At 35.2% G+C, this 24,128-nt stretch overlaps 1 protein-coding gene across 5 annotated transcripts in view; it reads left to right on the plus strand.

Moving 5' to 3' along the window:
• EPC1 (enhancer of polycomb homolog 1) overlaps positions 1-24,128 on the plus strand; it is a 94,703-nt gene that overhangs the window by 46,524 nt on the left and 24,051 nt on the right. For all 5 annotated transcript variants that reach the window (XR_012376052.1, XM_025885781.2, XM_025885779.2 and 2 more), the window contains exon 2: positions 17,580-17,739. Coding sequence is in view for 4 of the 5 variants with exons in the window: in XM_025885779.2 (XP_025741564.1) it covers positions 17,580-17,739 (160 nt within the window). In the remaining variant the exon portion in view is untranslated. The remainder of the gene's footprint in view (positions 1-17,579; positions 17,740-24,128) is intronic.

Here is a 24,128-nt window from a genome sequence, read left to right on the forward strand (position 1 = left end):
TCTCCTGTGAGCATTTTGTTCAACTGAAAGCACTAACACAGTTTTAAATTGTGTCTCTGCTTTTGAGACTCTAATCCATTCACATGTTTTATTTTAAGTATCATGGCCCTACTCTGATTTCAACCTTACCCTCAAGGTTGATTACTCTTCCTTTGTTAGCCAAAGGCCTTCTTGATTTTTACACTTATGGCTGGGGTTGAGAAGAATTCTTCAAAGGCAACAAGTCCCTAAATTTTTGGACTTTTCCTTTTCATTCCTGCTTACCAACTAATCAGTTTTAAAAATGTGTTTCTTAAAAATCTTTTTTTTTTAAGATTTATTTATTTGAGAGAGAGAATGAGAGAGAGAGAAAGGTCAGAGGGAGAAGCAGACTCCCTGCTGAGCAGGGAGCCCGATGTGGGACTCGATCCCGGGACTCCAGGATCATGACCTGAGCTGAAGGCAGTCGTTTAACCAACTGAACCACCCAGGCACCCTAAAAATGTGTTTCTTATAATACCAAACACAGAACAACCAACACACCATTTTAAAGTTCAGGGTTTTTTTAAACCTCTTCTAGAGCTGCAGGTTTATTAAGTACATTATTTGCTTTTCAAGCTATCATAACTGACTTTTACCAAGTATTTTGTACTGCCTAATACGGATTACCAGCCTTCCATACTCTGAGAAGTTTCTTTGCTGCTTGGCCCCCAAACTACTGGCATATATTTTAGCCTTTGTGTTATAACAGTATCCCACTTCTGGAACCAGTTTATGTCATTCAGGATCGACTAGGTTATGATGTGATAACAAACAAGTTTAAAAGTTTATTTCTTGTTTAACATAACATTTTTTCATGGATCAGCTGGGGAACCAGGAAGATTGTAGCAGTCAACAACTCAAGAATGGTGGCAGGTGGAAGGAAATTTCAAATTTTCACCAGCAATTAAATACTCTGGCCTAGAAATAATAAGTTGCTTTGAATCACAACTCGTTGACCAGGATTAGTCACCTAGCCCCACCAGCCACAGGAGAGCCAGAAAACGCAGTATTATTGTGTGTCTGGAAGGCAGCCAGGAATAATTTGATGAGCAGAACTAAAGGCTATCTATTACACTTTCAGTATATATCTTTTTGTATTGGGGGAAGAAGATGAAGAAAGGGGGATATTTGAGGACATTTGTGAAGACAGATAAAAAGTACAACGTCAGGGGCGCCTGGGTGGCTCAGTCGGTTAAAGCGGTTAAGCGGCTGACTTGATTTCAGCTCAGGTTATGATCCCAGGGTTCTGGGGTCAAGCCCCGGGTCAGGCTCTAGGCTCAGCAGGGAGTCCTTTTAGAGATTCTCTCTCTCTCCCTCTGCCCCTTCCCCTGCTTGTTCGCTCTCTGTAAAATAAATAAAGCTTTTTTTTTTTCTGTAAAGTATACCTTCAGTAAGCCATGTTTTATCTCTTCTGAACTTAAGATTTTTAACCTATCCTTCACTCCATTTAAATAGTAACTTTTGCATTCTGACCATGGTTTGGTCAGATTATAATATATATATCTCACTTACCTAAGATGTTTATTTTGGTCATCATCATCAGATTGAAAAAAACATAAATTCCTAATTAAGTCAGGTGTCTAATACAAGCCTTCTGCTACCATTTATTACTGGAAATTGATTTGCCTTTATGGGGTTAAAAAAAGATGACAGTGTCTGCCACAGTTTACTTCTTTAAAATGAGATCATGGAAGTATATTGCTTACTCTTGTTTAGGTGTAGTAGAATCAGCCTTTCATTCTGACCAAATTTAATGCAGCTCCTAAGATGATACAAACTTTTTAGCATGATTTACTTAATACTTTTGTAGGAAACTTGTCTTAAATATTATCTGGAAGCTTTATTTAGTTATTTCATCTCTTTCTGCTATGAAATAGAATTTGTGTAATGTTTCTGTGAACCTAAAGACCTTTGCAAGAAAGAATAGAATTTTCCTTCTCTTATGGCTATAAATACCAACTAAATAGAGATAATAATTTAAATGTGTTAGGATTAAATCTAAAACTGCTATAGGTATGTTTTTCAAGTATTGCAACCTTTTGCCCTTCCTCCCCAAATAAAAGTTCTGCATTTTTCTCTCATTTCCATGGGAAAGAGGAAACCAGATTTATTTGAGGTAGCATTAAATTAGTTTAAAAATGTTCCAGTGAGTTATCTCATATCCATTGTGGGTTAAAGTGTATGGTAAAAGTAATCTTTGAAATGAATTACTGCCATTAATTTAACTTGATCAGGAAAGCTGGGAAGACAGGGCTTCCTTATGACTGCAGTGCATGTTTCTTTTTTCCTTTTGTACTTTAAAGTGTATAGAGGACCTCATTCTTCTGCAAAAGCTAAAAAAGTGAGTGTGGTCACTATAGTATGGTGCCTGAATTTGTCATTTAAAGTTCTACAGTGAGTGAGATTTTACTGTCTTCAGAGGTTAGGATTGTTTTAACAGTGACAGTCTGCCAATAAAAATTGATATTTAAAATGTCCCCGTTTGGGGCACGGAGGTGGCTCAGTTGGTTAAGGATCACACTCTTGATCTCAGCTCAGGTCTCAATCTCAGGGTTGTGAGTTCAAAGCCTGGCATTGGGCTCCATGCTGGGCTTGGAGCCTACTAAAATAAGGTAAAATAAAGTATTTTCATTTATAGGATTAGTAGGAGAAAGTATATCATTTAAGAAAACAAGGTAAGTTTGGACTTAATAACTTACTGATCCAAATAAAGCTACAGTAAAGCAATTTCTGTTAGTAATATAGACCAAAATTGAAATTGCTGTTACAATAATAATACACCACCACTTTATAGAGGTAATCTCACTCCTCAATGCAACCTTTATAAATTAGGTAGCATTTTCTGCCCTTTACTAATAAGGAAAAAAGGTTAAGTTGGTATCATTATTATGAAAAACTAATAAAAGTATGTGCTAGGTGTATGCTAAGAGGTTACCTGCATTTCTTATCTCATTTACCTTTATAATAGCAGTTACCTCATTTTACTAATAAGAAAATTTAGGTTTAGAGAAGTTAAGTCACAATGAAGTGGCAGAATTGGGATTCCAGTACGGGTTTCTGACATCAGAGTGTGTGCTTTTAGGTAGTATACCTTGTATATCTCTTCCTATTTGATAAAGAGTATTCTAATAAAAATAAAAATCAGAAATCTTATTTCCATACAATATGTTTTATAACTTACAAGGAGATAATCTGTGGCACAAAATAGCATTAAATGAATTAGAGTAATTTGAGATTATAAAATATTTATTTTCATCTAACAATGTGTGAGTTTAAATAAAGGGGGAGTAAGTTTGAGTAAGTGAAGGATACAGACATATAATTAAACAAGAAAGTTTTGAGACTATCAGAGCTCCTTTTATTTTTTAGCCGCTACAGAAGACCACACCTTCAGAAATTACACTGGGAGTTTTGTGGTTTTGGTGAAATCAAGGGACTTGGTGTTAGTTAAGGAAGAAAATTTTATGTGATTAGTTTTAGTGTATTATGAACTATGATTTCTTCCTATATTAGCCACGTTCTAATGTTTTCCACAGTTACCTTAAACATGCACAAATCTTAGCATTCGTACAAACCCTGAAAGTTTATATTTTTGTTGGGTAAAACAAAATATTAATAAGAAGAGTGTAACAGCTAAGTCTTGATTGCTACATTGACTGGCAGGAAAATACAGTAGATAAATCTGTTATTTTTGATGAAAGAACAGGGAATGATCAAATTTAGTCTAACTTGAGACTGTTTCAATCTGTTATTATGTAGCTCCTTATCTCTCTTGGGTGGTAAATCATTTAGTGTCCTTTTGACTTATTTTATGGTAGATTATATAATTGTACCTAAATAAAGTACTTTAAAGCCAAAATGAATTCCTTCTTAATTTGCTTTTAATTCAAAGCTGATTCTCTTCTTAGAGGGAAATGCCTATTACTATTTAGTTCTGTAAAAAGAAGATTATTTTGTTTCTACATTTGGTAAATGTGGTGCCAAAGGTATAAGCGAAGTCTTGGAAGTCCAGAGGAAGAAGTACAAATTTTAATGTATTTCTGCTGTCTAATTCAGCAAGATAAAACAATATTTAATAAAGTGAAACATACTTTACTCTTTACTGTAGACCTCTATATATGTAGGCATGATAGACGATTAAAAGTAGTTAGTTACACAGGAAACATAGGTACATGGTCTTGGTTCTCCTAGGACTTAATCTTCCGCAGCTCCAATTTTCATATACACAGTGCCTGGGTATTACCAGAGTTAAGCTTTTTGAGCGATTACTTAGTAAAGCACTCCAAAGAGAATCCTGTAAGAGAAGTTAGGAAATCGCTGTTACTTCCTCAACTTACCTGGTTGTAACTTTCCACTGATCCTTGTAGCCATGATGCTGTTGTTCATGTCTTCAGCTGTTTAAAGTCCTTTCTGCTTCTCTCTTAGTATTGAGTTCTCCCCTGAGTACCAACCAGAGCTCAGCCATACATGGGGAAGGCAAAAGAAGACAAGAAGGAGGAATTAAGCCATAGTAGAAAGACCATAGGGTTCTGGAGTCGGATCTCAATCCAAATCCTACTTCTACCACTTCGGGCAAGTGACTTAATCTTACTGAGCTTCACTTTCCCTGTAAAATAGGTATAATAATACATCTTATGAATGGAGATGATGTATCTAATATAGGGTCTGAACATAATACAATTTTACATAATAAACTTACTTCCCTCTTCTCTCTGTCATTTTCACCATGTAAATAGTAGAGCATGCTTTCATGTCTGTCAGTGACCCACCTTACCACAACCCAACTGCTGAATCTTCAAAAGTAAACAGCGTAAATAACTGTATCCATATCAGGATTCTCCAAACTTTGTGTAAGAGTCAGATAGTAAATATTTTAGGCTTTGCAGGCCTTACAGTCTGTCACAACTACTCAGCTCTGCTATTGTAGGGCATAAGCAGCATGGACAATATGTAAATGAATGAGTGTGGCTATGTTCTACGAAAACTGTTTACAAAAGCAGATGGGGAGCTGGATTTGCCCCCCGCCAGGCTGTAGTTTGCCAACCACTAATCTGTATTACTGTCCATAAAAGGGAGTTCTGTTGTCAGATTTTGTAGTCTAAAAACAGCCCCCCGTTTTAAAAATAAACTTACTGAAAAACACCTCAGTATGAACTGAACAGTGGAGTCATAAGGTTATGTTTCCCAAAATTGATAGACTCTGTTATTGTAAAAGAGAATGATTTTTATAGCCATGGTTTTACATTATAACTTTAATACTTATTACAGTTTTTAGTCCTGAAAATTAAAGGCTGGGTCCCACCAAATATTAGATGAATCACACTAACGGTGGTCAATGAATAATTAGGGCATGTTGACTTCTGTATTACTGATTTGGAAAATCTGATGCATTTTTTTTTAAAGATTTTATTTATTTATTCATGAGAGACAGAGGGAGAGAAGCAGAGGGAGAAGCAGGCTCCCAAGGAGAAGGGAGCCCAATGCGGGACTCGATCCCAGGCGCCCCAATCTGGTGCATTTTAGTATGTGTAAAATCTATGAGGATTATTCTGTAAAGAAACTATTCGACATTGCTTATCCCTGTCTATGCATTTCCTAAAATCACAGAAATCTTCACGTAACACTTGGTATCTCTACAACTATTCAGAAGACAGTATTGTGATAATATCTAGTTTAGGTAAGGAAATTCAGAGCCAGAAAACTTTCACTGACTTACAGAGATCAGAGATTGTGCAGTTACTTGGCAGTACTTCTAGAAGAAGTACTTCCATCTCTCCCTCTTGCTTTCAGGGAGTCTTTTTTCTTTTTACTGTTTAACAAAAAAAGAAACTACTTGGAAATAATTTCAAGCTTGCAAAAAGTTTGCAAGAAAAAGAATAGTACAGCCATGCATATCTATTGTTAACATTTTGCCCAGTTTGCTTTATTGTTTTCTTTACACACTCCTATTATACACAAACACATGTACACACACACACACACGTATCTTTCCAAACCATTTAAGAGTAAGTTGCCTACATTATGGCCCTTTATTCCTAAATATTTCAGCGGATGTTTAATCTTTTATGACGCAGACAGTTTGGAAGATTACGGTCCCTTTGATATTTTTTTTTAAAGATTTTATTTATTAGAGAGAGAATGAGAGAGAGAGAAAGCACATGAGATGGGGGGAGGGTCAGAGGGAGAAGCAGACTCCTCGCCGAGCAGGGAGCCCGATGCGGGACTTGATCCAGGGACTCCAGGATCATGACCTGAGCCGAAGGCAGTCGCTTAACCAACTGAGCCACGCAGGTGCCCCTGATACTTTTTTTTAATAGAGGACCCCATTTTGAGTTTGATGTTTTCTCAGTTAGATTCAGGTTTTGCACTCCCAGGTAGAATTTTACATAAAGGATGTTGTAGTCTCATAGTATCACATCCTGAGGCACATAATTTTTCTGCCCCTGATTGGTAATGTTAGTTTTGATAACCCAGTCAAGGTGTGGGCCTATTTCTCCGCTGTATAGTTACTAGTTTTCCCTTGTAACTAATAGGCAGTATATGGGGATTCTACGTCCTTTTGAGAATTAATATAGTGAAGTCGTTTAGAGTTCATACTAGGAGCACCTGGTTGAAGCAAGTGTCTGCCTTCAGCTCAGGTCATGATCTCTGGGTCCTGGTATCCAGTCTGTTTGTCCCTCTCCCTCTGCCCCTCCCCCCACTCATGCCCTCTCTCTTTCAAATAAAATCTTAAAAAAGAGTTCATTCTAGAGTCACAGCCGGGTTTGAATCCAGCTAATTATATGAACTTTTATAGACATTTAAAAAATCACCTGTACCTGTATTCTGTTCTACCACTGTGATAGTGTTATGTAATAGTTGTAAGAGAGTTTTTGAAAGGGGTAGATATCCTAGTAGAATTATAAACAATAGGGAGAGATTTAGATGGACTTAAAGAAAGGGAACATCACATGTAGGTATTTCTAGAAAGGTCTATTAGATGTCCCCTGTGGCTAGAGTGTGAAATTCAGAGTAGAAAGTGGTAAGGTGTTGGACCAAAAGAATTAGCTAGAGCTAGATCATGAAGGACCTTGTTTGCTATGCCAAGAAGTTTGAATTTCATCATGAAGGCAGTAGAGAGCCAAGGATTAAATATGAGAGCGATGGGATCCAACTTTTAGAGAGACCCTGGCAGCTGCGCTATAGAAGGTAATTGGAGAACAGTGTGATACCAGAAGTAAGGAGGCTAGTTCCTGCCTGAACTGAAGACAGTGGGATTAAAAAAAAAAAAAAAAAAAAGCACTGAATAATTTCTAGACCTAAAATGAATGAAAAATCTATAGGTTTTGATGGCCTTGTTTGGAAATGGGGAAGTCAGAAGCAAGAGAGAGGTGGAAAAGTCAAGGCTTCTGGCTTGGGTGACTGACTGGATATATGATGGTGCGATTAATTCACTGCAACAGGTAATACTGGAGGAAGAATAGATTTGGAGAGTCAGCACATGGGGATGTTCATGTTATGTGAAGTCTATCTGTAGAACATGTAGTAAGAGGTCTTTATACATATGCCTGGAGTTTAGCAGAAATCTGGGCTAGAAATTAGGATTTTGAATCATGTCATCAGCATACAAATGGCAGTTAAAGCTATGAAAGTGGATGAAATTGCAAGAGTGAGTATGTTCAAGGGCTAAGGACTAAGTCTTGGCATAGCTTTTGTTTGTATTAGATTATATAAACATGTTTAGTTTTAGACACACTTAAATTAGATTATTCAAGCTGTTGATTTAGGGTATTAACCCCCCAAAATGAGAAACACCATTTGCATTTTATTTGACTGCATAAGTTAAAAGGCATTAAATAATGGCAAATGACTAGCTCTCCAGGATATGTTGGAGGTTTAGAAATCATCTGCAGAAAGATTATAACCAAAAAAAAAGAGCTTCTCGGGCCTCTTTAAATTTGTTAGGGAAACATTCCACTTAGATTGTCACCTGTGAGAATAGAAAGAAACTAATTTTAGTCCCTTCCCCTTCACATGCCAGTTATAACATTGGGCACATAGGCTCTTGGTAAATGCAGGACACAACCCAAGTCTAAAGGGATGTAAGGGCTACAAATAACGGACATGAGAAGACAAGCATCAAAATTGAATTTAATTTTGCCTAGGGCTGCCTTTGACCACCATGCTACTTAGTAACTTTATGTCCTGAATATTTTGTAAGAAAAGTACTAAATTGACAACTATTTCACACTACAGAGAAGTACCAGGACTGGACTTTTTTACCTGTACCTTAGCAATCTTTTACTGTTTCATACTCTAGAAATAAAAGTAATTTCAAGATACTGAGCTTTAAGTGGGAGAAGGGGTAGAGGGTGGTAATAGTCTTAGGATCTTTTACCATTTATTCCTTGTAGAAAATAATAAGTATTGAATCGTTCTTTTCCTTCCCAAATAGTCCATATCTTCAACTATTTTAACTATTCACCTTGAGTATTTTAAATACAAAAGCAAAATGTGTTCAAGTCTTAATTTTTTCTTTGCTTTTATGAAATTTAATCTTAGTTTTTTATGAATTCTGTTCCAAGCCAGTATTTGTGGACCTTAAATAACTCGTTTATTCAGTAAATATTTATTGGATATTTGGGTGTGTTAGGCACAGTTCTAGACCTGAGGTAAAGCTAAGCAAAAAACAAATTCCTACCTTCATGGATCTTATCTTTTAAGTAGAGGAGACAAGACAACAAATAAAACAGTAAGTAAATTCAGTAGTCTATAGGGAGGTAAGTGCTATAGAGGAAAACAAAGCAGGGGGCAGATAAAGTGTTCTGGAGTTAAGAGAGGGGAGTGATTCCATATTTTTTGCAACATTTTGTTACGAAAATTTTCAAACATACAGTGAAGTTTCAAGAATTTGCAGTGACCTCCTATATACCCACTAGCTAGATTCTCCTATTAACATTTTACTCCACTTGCTTTATCACACACCCATCATCTCTCCATTTTTTTTTTTTTGGTGCATATCAAAGGAAACTGCAGATAGTACGTGTTTTCCTAAATACTTCAGCATAGATGTCATTAATTATGGTTCAGTATTTACTTTTTTTTTCTTTTGAGGTAAAATTTACATGCACAGAAATTCACAAATAATTAGCTTATATTAGCTGAATTTTGACAGTTCATATACTTTCATAACCCAACCCTCATCTAGATATGGAGCATTATCACCGTCATCACTGAAAATCTCTTCATTCCCCTTTCCAATCAATCCTTGCTGCCACTCCCCAGAAACAAGTACTGTTTTGATTTTTTTCACCATAGATTATTTTTGCCCGTTTTAAAACTTCACATAAATGGACGCAAAGAATGTGGACTCTCTTGTGTAAATCTGTTTTTACCCACCTCAAAGTTTTTGGGACTTACTCATATCGCTGCATGTATTAGTAGTTCTTTTTTGTTGTAGAATAATACTCCACTGTATTAACTCTGCCCTAGTTTGTTCATCTGTCCTGTTGATGGACATCTGGGTTGTTTCCACTTTGGGACTGTTAGGAATAAAATCATATGAATGGTCTTATTCACGTCTTGTTGTGGGCTTGGGTAAATACCTGCGAGTGGGATTGCTGGGCCCTGTGGACTGTGTATGTTTGGTTTTATGAGATCTGCCGTACCTTTTTATCACTAACAGTGTATAAGAGTTCTGGTTATTCCACATCCTCACCACCATTTGATGTTATGAGCCTCGAGTTTAGCCATTCTGGGGGGTGTACAGTAGGAGAGCTGGCAAGGAATGATCTGTTAGCAAAGATGACTTCTGAACAAATACTTGAAGAAGGTGAGGGAGCAAGCTATTTAAGTTTGAAAACAAAGCAAGGAATCTAGTATGCAGGAGCAGAGTGAGTGAAGAGAATCGTACACGATGCTAGAAAGGTAACAAGGAGAGGGGAATGCAAATCATGCTGGACCTCGTAAACAGTTTTAAGAACTTTGGCTTTTATTCTGAATGAGGTAAGAAATAATGGAATATTTTAAATGGAATAATGGCATGATTTGACTTGAATATTAACAGATTGGCTATTCTGTAGAAGAATGGCCAAAAATGGACGCAGGGAAACCAGTCAAAATTATTATAATAAGCCAATCAAGAATTCGGGTGTTTGGATGTAGAAAAACTACGGAGTCCTTGCTGGAGCCATGTTCCTGAATAGGCATTGATGTTTTAGTCATTAGAAAATAGGAGAGAAAGTAATTCAGCTCAGTGCTTTTCAGGTAGCAATGGAGTCTAGCTCTACATAAATAATCCGGGGGTTAAATTTCTTAAGTGACTTTTTACAAATTAGTAATCACTTACTTCCCCACAAGGAATTTTATACATTGTTGCATATAATAACCTGTTTTTAATTCCATAACCCAAAAGGTCTAAATGTGGTCTTAATTATTATGTCTAAGTGTTAAGGTCATTATTTGCTTAAATAAAACCTTAATGAATAAGTGAATATAATTTAATCTTTGTTTAGGAATTTGTACAATATAACTTTGAATAGCTCTTTTTGGTTTGCTAGTACGTATTGGATATTATAAAGTAAATAGAAATATTTTTATTTTTTATGCATTTTATTTAGACTGATACCATTTTTCTTTAATGATATTTTATAAAGTATTGAAAAATACTGTACTAGATGCTGAGCAGGTTACCAGGATAATTGCATTTAGTCCTCATCCTTAAAAAAAAATCAGAGTCCCCAAATAATACAAGAGAATACATCTTTAAAAGGAAAAAATACAAAGGTTAATTAAACACAGTGTCTACATTTTGGAGATCAGTATATAACAAATAATTACAATTTCTAAGTAGAGACTGTAGTACTGTAGAAGCACAAATTGGGGAGCATTTCTGCTAAGGTCTCAGAGAGAGAGGAAAGATAATTTTAAACCAGACTTTGAAGAACAAGTGGGAATTTTCCATGGTGGAGTGGGGGTATGGTGAATGGTAATGTCAGCAGATGTATCCATCCATGTGAGCAGAGGCGCAGAGCAGATGTTTAAGACACATTTGCAGTAATGTCTCTTCAGATAGGTTTTATCTACACATAGCTAATGTCATTCTCACTTAATCATTAAAAATGGTGTTTTCTGATTTCTCAAATGCAAGTGACATGCCCTGTTCAGAGCCAGTTAATCCTTTCACATTAACTACCAATGCACTTAACAAAGACCATAAAAAGCCACCTGGAAGGGCAATATTTTTCTAGGGGTAAACAAAAATAACAAAGAGGAGAGTAAAAGAAAAAACATTTACTGGTGGAGAGAAGAGAGGGAAAGATGGGTAAGAGTGAAAAAACAAAAAATAATACAAATAGCTAGCAGAGTGATTTGCTGTTGCCTGATGAAGGATGCTAGGATTCTTGATCAGGTCTCTGGCTGTAAGACCCATGCCCTTTCAGTGTACTAGGCAGGCTGAAGTAACAAGAGTGAATACTTCTGGAGCCCAGTGCCATGATAGCAAGGTTCATAAAGACTTGACAGTGTGCCTCTGAACTTTAAAGATCGTTGTTCAGTCTTTTCTGATCCTCTTTTTTATTGTCCATATTGGTGCATATGGAAAACATAATTACAGTGCAAGAAGCTTTTTTAAGTTACTTGCTTAATCTTAAGTTGTAGCTCATCTAATTCCATGTTATGTAAGATCAAATATTAAAGAATTCTTTAGATTATTTAATTTTATTTACTTTGTTCCCTGTAAAACCAAACAAGAATTTATGCCTCTGTTATTTTATGAAAAATTGGAATTTTTCTTGGTGTTTTGGTGATTAATTCTTGCAATTGTGCTTAATATAAATATTCTATAATATAAAGATATTTTACCTACCCACTGTGTCAAATACGTAAGTGGTCTTCAAATATAGTTATCCCCTTTTCTTAAAACAATCTTTTAACTCCCATTGCTGCCGATATTAGCTTAAATGTCCCTTTGCACTAGTGAAAATGATATTGTCCTTGATGTTCTTTTCTTTTACCATAGCACACTGTATCTTTTTCTTCAGAGCGCTTATCACACTGTACAGTTTATTTTTTGGGTTGTTTTGTTAGTATCGGTTCTCCCTACTAGAGTGTAAGCTCTGCAGTGTTAGGAACTATGTGTATTTTATTTACAACATTGTGTTCCCAGTGCCAGGTACATGGTTGGCACTCAATAAATAAGGACTAAATTAATGAATGAATAAACTTAATCCTAGATATTCTGCTCCATATCTCTAGTTTTTGTTCTATACCAACATTTCCCAAACTGTATTACAAAAGTTCTCTGTGAGCTATTAATAGATACTTTCTGAAAAAATTATTCTATGGTCATAGGCTCGAATGACTGCATCCCTGCTCTGGAACAGCCACAACTTACATTAGCATGTTAAAAGCTCTTAGAAGTCCTAAAGTTAAAAAAAAAAAATTAAGTTTAGAATCCAGCATTCTGTCTTTTTTTAACTGTCAAACTCTTTATTGGACTATTTGAAGTTATTTGAACACAGCTGGCCTATTCAATGTTGCATGTAGATTTATTCAAAAATTTCAATGACAGATACTATCTTCAAGGAACTTCTAACTTTTTATATAATTGTAATTTAAAATTGGATTATCTTAGGTATTTAGTCCAGGCATTCAATAATTATTGAATTGAATTCAGAACTCATTCTAGTTTATTTCATTTGTTACTTGGCTTCACCATTCTCCATCTTTCTACTCAAAGCAAGAATCTCATTTTCACTTAGAATTTAGTGTTACTCTTATGTAATTTAACATTCTATTTCCTAGAAATAGATGTATATAGTTTTGGGTTTTAAAAATACTTTCTTTACCTGGAAAGCTACAAGTGTTGTTTTACTCTTGAACTAACTTAAATGGGAAAGTTTGCTGAACCAAATAAATTATGTCTTTTAGAAATTATTGATGTGTTAGAAAATCATTTCATGAAATGTACTCCTTTTTTTTTTTGTCAAAAAGTGTCACAAGTACATTTTAAGAAATACGGGAAATAAAATTACAAAAGAACATTTCAAAATTGTACCACCTGGAGATATCTGTTAACTTTTTGGTGTATATACTTTGATACTTTATGTATATGTCTGTGCATGAATGCATAGATACATACATATGTCATTTATTCAGCAAATATTTAAGCACTGTGCTCTGTGCCCAGCACTGTTTTAGGGTGGCTATTTAGCAATGAACGAAACAGGCAAAAATCTCTGCCTTCATGATGCTTAGATTGAGGTGAGGGGCGAGGAGGAAAGGGTGACAGCCGTGAACAAACATAGGACATGTCAGAGGATGATAAGAGCTATGAAAAAATAGGACAAGGAATAAAGGAGTATAAAGAGAAGGATTGTTTTGTATATATGCTCATCTGCTCTAACTCTTTTTTCTGAATGTGCTTATGTTCAATCGTGTCTTTCTTTTAAAAAAGAGGAATTAATACAAATATTCTGAACATCCAGTTTTCCGAGTTGTCTTTTTTACTTCATAAATTGATGGGGTTTTTTTCCATATCATTAAATATTATTCTGAACCGTTTAAAAGCTACACATACTCCATTTTATCAAATATGGTCTGTTGTCTGTATAGCAACTAGGGTGATCTTTTAAAACCTCTCAGCTAACTCTTGCTTTTAGTAAAAGGTCAGATCCTTAACATGACCAATACTCTGCATTGTTTGGTGCTAATCCCCTGAGCAGATAGCGTCTGTTCCTCTCCCCTCTCACGCACCATGCTTTAGCCATAGTGGCCTCTGTTTGGTCCCCTTCCTGTCTTAGAGTCCTCAGACATACATGGGGAGAGCGTAAATAGGAAGATACAAAGTTACAGTTATACCCCAGTTGTTGAAGAATCCTTTTTTAAGACTTAGAAGAACTTAACCATAAATGCCGTGTATTATACACATTTAGGATCCTTAGTACCCTATTCTTTAACTTTTTATTATAAGAATTTTTAAACTTAGAGAAAAGCTAAACAACTATATACTCAAACTAGACTCCAAAATTGTTAATGCTTTGCTGTATTTTTTCTTATTCTATAATAAAATGTATTTTTGAACCATTTGAAAGTATGTTGTACACATCATGACACCATGTATTAAGGGGAAATCGTTTTCTTAACTGTTAAAGATAGGAGAAAATTGTGTGAAATATTTTATAAAACAAAAAACTACAAATAAGATTTTTTTTTAAAGCAGTAAGTAGTCACTCTGATATTGATAAACAAAAAGTTGAGTTCACAGTTATGGAAAATGGATAAAACCATAAGGAAAAATCTTCCTACAGAACACCATTCATACTAGAGAGAATATAAATGGTAACTATTAAGCATATGGAAGACTCTAGCTTTTATAATAATGAAATTTGCTACCATTATTGGATAGTTAGTAGGTCTCAGGTATTTTATCTTAACCACAATTCCATATGGTAGGTAACAATGTACGTTTACAGATAATAAAACATTTGGGATAAATATCTCAAGTCCTAAAGCCCTAGAGCTACTAAAACATTGTGCCAACATTCAAATCCAGAGCCCTCTTGATCACCAAAGTCCATGTTCTTAATCAGCATTCTGTATTGCCTGTAAAAATCAAAATGCTTTAGAGGTCCTGCTCCACACCTAGAAAGTAATTTTCTTTATGCTTCATCTAGAAAAATAAATGAGATAGCCAGGAATATTCTGAAAAAGAATTATGAAGGAGGAATTGCCTTACTGGATAATAAAATGTAGTATGAGGCTACACTTTAAAATAAGTTAAATACTGGCATAAGAGACAGTTTGGATAGAGTAGGAAAAAGCATAGGAATACTCCCAAGTGCAAGGGAAATTTATTCTATGATACAGGTACATTTTTAATCATTAAATTATCTCTCCTTACCAAAAAAAAAGATAAACCATATTTCTCACATGTTCACCTACATGAGAAAGTATGATAGCGTAATTGTTCTAAATTAGGAACAGAATGCAAATTAAGAATACATGTGCCTTGCTTCCCCACTTCCTCCTTGAGTTTGATATGTATGTGGGGCATAGGTCAAAGAAAATTTTTCTTGACATTTGAAGGAATCTGAGAATAGAAAAGGTGTGACTGACTTCCCAGCCAGAGTTTACGGAGGCACCCTGTGTCAATAGATAAGGGCCAGTAGATAGAACAACAAACTATATCAAAGTATAAGAGGGTACATTTAGCCAATAGGGAGCCCGAATCAAAGCTCAGATTGAGTTATAAAAAAACAAAGTGGGACGCCTGGGTGGCTCAGTCGGTTAAGCATCTGCCTTCAGCTCAGGTCATGATCCCAGGGTTCTGGGGATCGAGTCCCGCATGGGGCTCCCTGCTCCGCGGGGAGCCTGCTTTTCCCTCTGCCTCTGCCTCTCTCTCTCTTGTCTGTCACGAATAAATAGATAAAATCTTTAAAAAAAAAAAGTGTTTACACCTTAGTTTGTGAGTATACAGTTTATACCTGTTATTAAGTGTGACAAAATCATAAAGGAAAAGATTAATAAATGTGACTAATAGAACTTTCTTGCATGAAAACAATACTCTAAACAAAATGAGAAGTCAGACTTCAGGAAAATATTAGGAAAATTTATTACATGGGGCCAATTTCCTTAATATTAAAAAGGAAATAATCTATTTAAACATCAAAAAAGAAAAGTAGCTCTTTTGAAAATGAGCAAACAGCAGCATTTAAGAAAAAAAATCGTCATTATAATAAAATTAACCTAAAATGACAAGATGGATGATTTTAATATTTAAAAAGAGTCATTAAGATATTACAAGGAGGGGCGCCTGGGTGGTGCAGTTGGTTAAGCATCCAACTCTCAGTTTTGGCTCAGGTTTGATCTCAGGGTCATGAGATAGAGCCCAATGTGGGGTCCACGCTCAGCACAGAGTATGCTTGAGATTCTCTCTCCCTCTCCTTCCCACTTGTGTGCTAATGCTTTCTCTCTCTCAAATAAATAAATCTTTAAAAAAAAAGATATTACAAGGAATGATGGTGTATGTTGTTGGAACCTCATATGCCCTTTGAGGACTTTTTTGTAGTTGTCTTACAGATGCTTTCACAAATCCACAAAGATGTTTTGTATATAATAGTACAGGTGTGATTTTTGTAGCATTCAGGGAGAAGAATAGGCATTTAGGTTGTCTCCAGGGGATTTTTTCCTATAAATTAGTGTCTGGTTAAATAAATTATGGTACATCCATACAGTGGAATACAATGCAGCTGCTGCAAAAATGGTAGTAGAAGTGTCAGTATAGAAAGATCTCCAGGATATATCTAGTGAACCAAAGTCCTAGGAATAAAGCTCTAGATGTTGCACAGTAGAATTCTGACTTTTAAATCCTATATGAATATATATATATATATTTGTTTTAATTAAAACAGGGTACTTATGAGGACTGGAATTTTCTGTTTTCATACCATTGGAATATTTTTCATCCTTGAACTTGAATTTTATATATTTTTAAAAGCCAGTTTAAATTTAATGAAATTTTTACCAAAATTCAGGGATGGTAGGGCTGAGTGAGAACAGATATTTTTATGGCAGCTGGTGGTATCACAAACTGGTAAAATCTTCCTGTGTGGTGACTAAACCAAAGCTTATTTCAAGTACCTGTTTTATGCCAGGCATTATACTGAACAGTTTTTGCACATTTATCTTACTTAAATCTCCAACCAACCCTATAAAGTAGATTATTTTTCTCATACTTTAGGAAACAGATTTAGAAGACTAAAGTGTCTTTCCAGGAGTCACAGACTCTGAAGCCTATGCTGGGCTTTCAACCCAGTATGGGTTTTCAACCCCTATACTGGGCTCTGGAAATTCTTAAGGGGTTATCGAGACAAAAGACTGGATTTGAATGTGTCAGTTTTCATCAAATAAAAATGGAGAGGATACTCTGCCCTTCTTTGAAAAGATCATATTAGTTGATTTGTATGAAAGTGCTTTCCAGATTTATGAAGCATTCTATGAAAAGGTTAGAATAATTTTTTTTATCCATAGCCTGCTTTCTTCATACAAATGTAAATGTTTTAGCCCTTTTTCTTTGAATCTCATCTGTAAAATGCAAACTTAAAGTAACAGTTTAGTCAATTTTTTGGAATTTTTTGTATAATTTAACTCAATTTTGGTGTAGTACATTTCTTAAATTGAGGAAATATACAGTGTATCTAACAAAACCTTGTTTCTACTTAAAATGTGCTTACCAGTAATTGTATTGTTAGCATCCTTTCAAGGCTACTAAAATCCTTCCAGTTTTGGGACACCTGGGTGGCTCAGTCAAGCATCTGCCTTTGGCTCAGGTCATGGTCCCAGGGTCCTGGGATCGAGCCCCACATTGGGCTCCCTGCTTGGCGTGCTTCTCTCTCTCCCACTCCCCCTGCTTGTGTTCCCTCTCTCGCTCTCTCTCTGTCAAGTAAATAAAATCTTTAAAAAAAATAAAAAATAAAATCCAGTTTTAAAACAAATGAACAAAAACATCTTAATAAGGCTACATGTTCTGCTTGCTATTTTTTAAATACGTAAACTTACCTATTTCTTCCTGTTTATAGGAACACCATCTTCAGCGGGCTATTTCAGCACAGCAGGTGTATGGCGAGAAGAGGGATAATATGGTCATACCAGTCCCAGAAGCAGAAAGTAATATTGCTTACTATGAGTCTATATATCCTGGGGAATTTAAGATGCCAAAGCAGCTCATTCACATACAGCGTAAGTAATTACTCTTTTAATTATTATATTTTCTGTAGCTATTTTCTGCTTAACTCTTGACACAGTTTTACCTGTTCAAGGCCATTTTCGGTACCCATTTCATTGACTAGCATCAGCTAGAGAGTTCTTAGAGCCCATTTTCAACTTTTAAAATTGAAATTTCTGCCTGACAAAAAAGATGGCATTTTCATCCTCAGTTTTTAGTTTCATCTCAACATGTGATCTTATACTACTTTAGACAAATAGGATAAAGAATACACCTGAGATGTAGAAGTGGTTTTCTTACTATTCAGAAATAGTGATAGGAATAGCCTTAAAGAACGTCTTAGTAAAAGTTGGGAATCAGCAAACTTTTTCTAAAAAGGGTCAGATAGTGTATATCTTAGCTTTTTTGGGTCATTCAGTCTGTCACAATTCTTCAGCTATACTGTTGAAAGAAAAGCAAAATTAGCAGTTGACAATATGTAAACAAATGAGCATGGCTATGTTTCAATAAAACTTTATTGAACAAAACAGATGGCAACCCAGTATTGGCCCATGGACCAATAGTTTGCCAACCTCTGGTCTGTGATCCTACTAACTTTTAGTGTTCTAGGTGGTAACTTGTTTGATGCGTTCTTCATTAGCAATGATCCTTTGATGGCTATCACATTTGATGGTGAATAGCTGAGAGCTTATAAACTTAAGAGAATACATTTCATTCACTCAATCCCCAAGTAGTTGACAACTTTCAAACGTAGTTGAAAGTTTACTAAGGTAAAATTGGTACAGCTTTCATTATTGTGTTGTTGACCTTTCTAAAGAGGGTTTTCCCGGTGACCTGTCTAAACTTTTTTCAGGACCATATAAATCTGTGTTGTTTTTAGAAATTATTTAAAACTAATTAACTACTTTTCTCAATTTAACCTTTCCTCCATATGATCAAGTTTCTGTCATGGATTCTAAACATTTATTTTACTGTTTGTTAAATACGAAAATCCAAGACTAAAGATAGTGCCTGTATTGGCATTTGCTATTTTTAACTTAATGTTTTTTTCTCTTTAATTCTAACTTGCACCTTAATTTATTGATTTCCTTTAGAAAAAAGAATATTTCTTTCCAATTTCCTAAAGGTTACTTTGAAGTGAAATAAATAAGTGGCATGTGCTTTCTTGCCCACTCACATGTTTAATTACATATAAGACATAGACACAGACATCTTAAACAAATTTGACCAATATTAGAACATAAAAATTAGTTCTCTGAAAAATCATGGCAATTTGAAAGTTACAGATCATCATCAGATCCATATATGTAACTGTTTTCCACAGCCACAGGTTACATTATCTTACAAATGCATGCTTTTAGGTTAAAGCAGGATTAAGTAAGATAAAATTATATTAATCAATTTACATTATCATAACAGAAAAAAAATTTGGAATGCCTGTTTTACAAATAGACTGCTCATTGATGACCAGAACCCACAAAATACATTTTACTGGTAACTAGTGGATTAAATTATGGTCAGAAGAGTCCAGAGTTACAATATTTTAAAAGGAATTGACTTTGCTGATTTTGTAATCAAATAATAGCAATAAAATGGCAGCAGAATTGCAGCTTATTTGGGGAGAAAATTTTTTAATCAGTACAGATTTGAAGTATGTTGTCTCTGGAAAGATATATACATTGGAATATTAATCAAGATAGCCTGCTAATTAGTATTAGCTGCCACTGAGTTTCTTTTAACATTTTGTTTTAAATAATTATAAATTCACAGGATAATATATGTAGCTTTGTACACCTCAATCGAGATAAGTCAACTGTACTATCACCACAAGATTCCATGTTACTCCTTTATAGCCAAACCTAGCCCCTGGCAACCACTAATATGTTCTCCATTTCTATAATTATATTAGTTCATGATTATAACATAAACGGAATCATGCAGTGTATGTTGAGATTGGCTGTTTTCACTCAGCATATCATCCTTGGAGTCCATCCAGCTTGTTTCATGTAATATAGATCATTCCTTCTTATTGGTGAGTAGTATTCCATATGTTTGTTTAACCATTGACCCAATGAAACACATTTCAGTAGTTTCCAGGTTTTGACTATTACAAATAAAGCCGCTATGAATATTCATCTGCAGGTTTTTGTGTGAACATGTTTTTATCTCTCCTGGAATAAACACCTATGAGTTCAGTTGCTGGGTCTGTTTTTAGTTTGACAAGAACTTCCACAATATTTCCAAGAGTATCTGTGCTGTGTTACATTATCTCCAGCAGTATATGTGTCATCCAGTTTGTCCTGTATTCTTGTCGGTATTTGGGATTATCACTTTTCTACGTTCGCCATTCTAATAGGTATGCAGTGATCTCTCATTATACTTTAAATTTTATTTCTGTAAATGGCTAACATATTAAATATCTTTTCATGTGATTTGCCACCTATATATCCTCTTTGGTGAAATGATTGTGTATGTGTTTGCCTATTTTCTAATTAGATTGTTTTAACATTGAGTTTTAGGATTCTGTTTTATTTGTATATTCTAGACACAAAGTCTTTGTCATATATGTAATTTAGAAATATTTTCTCCCAGTATATAATTTGTCTTTTCATTCTCTAAACAGAGTCTGTCACAGAGCAAAAGCTTTTAATTTTGATGAAATCAAGTTTAAATCAGTTTTCCTCTTGTGAATCATGATTTTGGTATCAACTCTAAGAACTCTGCCGTTTCCTGGGTCTGAATGAGTTTCTCCTATGTTCTGTTCTAGAAGTGTGCGGTTTCACATTTAAGTGTCTGATCAGTTTTTTGAGTGTGTGAGGTTTAGGTCAAGTGGTTTTTGTTCTGGTTTTGGTTTTTACCTCTGGGTGTGCAGTTGCTCCAGCATCATTTAATGAAACAGCCATCCCTCCTCCAATGAGTTGCTTTTGCTTCTTGGTCAGAAATTAACTGGACATATTGATATGGATCTGTTTCTGGTTCTGTATTCTATTCCCTTGATTTCTGTTTAGTCCAAGATAGCACTGTTTTGATTACTGCAACTTATAAAACCCTTAATATCACAGAGAGTCATTCCTTCTTTATTTTTCTTTTTCAAAATTGTATTGGGTATTCTAGGGCCTTTCCATATAAATATTACAATAAGCTTGTCTGTATCTACAAAGAAACTTGCCAAGATTTTGATAGGAATTAGATTAAACCTATAGATCACTTTAAGGAGAATTGACATCTTTACTATGTTGAGTCTTCAGTCCATGAACACAGTATGACTCTGCAAGTATTTAGGTCTTCTTTGATTTTTTTTTATTAACACTTTATAATTTTTATCATACAGATCCTGACCATGTTTCTTTAGATTTATCCCTGTGTGTTTTATTTTCTTTGGAGCAATTGAAAATGATATTACATTTTTTATTTTGATTTCCACTTGTTCATTGTCAGTATACAGAAATGCAGGTAAAATTGTTTATCTTATGCCCTATGTCCTTAACTGAAATTGCTTTTTAGTTCTAGGAGATGTTTGCAGATTCTCTGAGATTTTCTACATAGAAAATCATGCTGAAGTCTGCAAATAGTTTTATTTTTCCTTTTCAATCTCTCTGTCTCTAATTTCTCTTTCTTCCATTATTATAGTGGCTAAAACTTTAGTACTGTGTTAAAATATTAAGTGGTGAGAGCAGACATCCTTGCCTAGTTCCTGGTCTTAGAAGGAAATAATTAAGTCTTTCATCATTATGTATTATATTACCTGTAGGTTTTTTTGTAGTTGCTTTTTATGAGATTGTCATATATGTGATTTGGAAATCTTTTCTCCCAGTGTATAATGTGTCTTTTCATCCTCTTAACAGAGTCTTTCATAGTCTTTTTTGCTGCGATCCAGTTTACCAGTTTTCCTCTTATGGATCATGATTTTTATTCTTAATGTACTGAGAGTTTTTATCATGAATCAGTGTTCAGTGTTGTGAAATACTTTTTCTACATCAATGGATAGCATCATGTGATTTTTCTTCTTTAGCCTCTTGATATGATAAGTTACACTGGTTGATTTTCAAATATTGAACCAACCTCACATACCTGTAATAAATCACACTTGACTGTAGTGTATTTTTTTTCATACCTTGTTGGGGAGGATTTTATTGGGGGTTTTGCACCTAGGTTCATGAGAGGTTTTTTGGCTGTGTATATGTGTATGTGCACGTGCGCATGCTCTGTCTTATTTGGTTTTGGTATCAGAGTGATAGTGGCTTCATAAAACAGGTTGGAAAGTGTTCTCTTATTCTGTTTTCTGGAAGAAATTATGTAAGATTTATGTTAATTCTTTAAAACTTGGTATTGCCTTTTAATACACTACACTAAATAAAATAATTAGAGTATAAATTTCTATAAAGTTAAAATTTTGTCTGCTAGGTGGTCTAGTAAATTACTTATGAAGGATATGTTACCTTGAATTATATATATAGACTGGTTCATTTTAGTTCCCCTAATTTCTATTGTGTAAATCTCTTAAGCTAATGTTACACTAACTCTTCTTGGGAGTTTTTAAAAGGTGATAACTAGTATTCTCTAAAAAAAGCAATGGTCAAACATGTTTGAGAATGATTACATATTATATTCCCCTACCTGCCCCCAGAGTCATAATGCGTATTTTCATATTTATAGGCTCTAGGAGTCTTGTGGCTAGGGGGAAAAAGAAAGGAAAGGCCAATTTTTTTTTTAAGATTTTTATTTATTTATTTGACAGAGAGAGACACAGTGAGAGAGGGAACACAAGCAGGGGGAGTGGGAGAGGGAGAAGCAGGCTTCCTGCTGAGCAGGGAGCCTGATGCAGGGCTCGATCCTAGGACCCTGGGATCATGACCTGAGCCAAAGGCAGATGTTTAACAACTGAGCCACCCAGGCGCTGCAGGAAAGGCTAATTTTAACCCAGCATTTTCTAGTTGTATTTATTATATGTTCTCTGTTAACATTTTATTGAACATTAGTTTGGAAAAGTTCAACTCTGTCCGTATCTTCAACTGGCTTAGGGAAGAGATCATAATTTTTTTCCTTTACTCCAATCAGAGCTTTTAAGGAAGAAACCCATATTATAACCATTATCCCCTTCTTTAGTGCCAGACTTTAGGTACCTTTTAAGCTATTTCACTGAGTGCTTGACACTCAGCATCTCCTAATCCAAAGGATCATGTAATGTTGTTTCTCTTTGCTGCTGATCTGTAAGGCTTCTAGAGCATACAGATGGGACTTTCCTATTTATATAAACTGGAAGAAAGGACAAAACAGTTCTGACCAGAATAGACAGGAACTATTCTTTCACCCCCTTCTTTTTGCCCTTGGGTCTCAAGGCTCTCCTATTAATCCTGAAAGGAAGCCTTTTTTTATTTTTTTTTTTAAAGATCTTATTTATTTGACAGAGACATAGCGAGAGAGGGAACACAAGCAGGGGGAGTGGGAGAAGGAGATGCAGGCTTCCTGCTGAGCAGGGAGCCTGATGGTGGGGCTCGATCCCAGGACCCTGGGATCATGACCTGAGCCAAAGGCAGATGCTTAACGAATGAGCCACCCAGGTGCCCCGGAAGCCTTTTTTTAAAGGGTAATCTTGATGTACATTTATATATGTATATATGCCTGTGTGTGGAGATACATATATGTACGCGTTATGTACGCGTTTGTGGAGATACATATATATACGTTTGTAACTCTGTCCACTGGAAGAGCTAAGAAGCAAGATTACTCGGTAGCAGTGAGCACACCTAGCACCTCTTCTCTAATCCATTCTCCATTAAATGGGTCCACGAATCTGTGGAGAAATGGCTGATTCCAGGGCTGTGGAAGGGTAGGTGCAAGATGAACCTGAAACCTCTTATTATGTCAGAAATTAAGCATTAAAAAAAAAAAATGACAGGGGCATATCACAAGGACACAGGAATTTCTTTCACTGGCTGGTTCTGGGACAGTTTAAGCAATGGAATAATTAGACGTAATGAATTGTGAAGCATTGAAAAATGTAGGAACTCAGGAGCCCGTACTGATAATAAAAAATGGTGACGAGTAGTCTCATGCTTCTGTAGTACAAAGCCAAAAGCTGAGTGGTACAATGTGAAGAGAGTACTGGAGTTGGAAGATCATTTTTGCCATTATTGTGACCAAGATTGAATCATGTAAGAATCATCAATGTGTTCTCAATATAAGAGAAAATTTTGATGAGGAACAGGATATTTACATGATCTTAAGCTCTCCCTGCCAACTGTTTATTAGTTACAAGGCGGAGGGACAAACAGTAGTTATGCAGTGAAACAATTGGGTAATTTCTTGACTGGTGATGAAAATTATCATCACTTATTAGGAACAGATGAACATTGTGTGTCTCTAGATGTGATACCGTGAGAAGGACTAAGAAAGTTGAGTA

Source organism: Callorhinus ursinus, unplaced genomic scaffold (genome assembly GCF_003265705.2).
Source record: "Callorhinus ursinus isolate GAN/ISIS: 27379988/994484 unplaced genomic scaffold, GSC_fseal_2.0 scaffold62, whole genome shotgun sequence".
In the NCBI taxonomy this organism is placed as follows: Eukaryota; Metazoa; Chordata; class Mammalia; order Carnivora; family Otariidae; genus Callorhinus; species Callorhinus ursinus.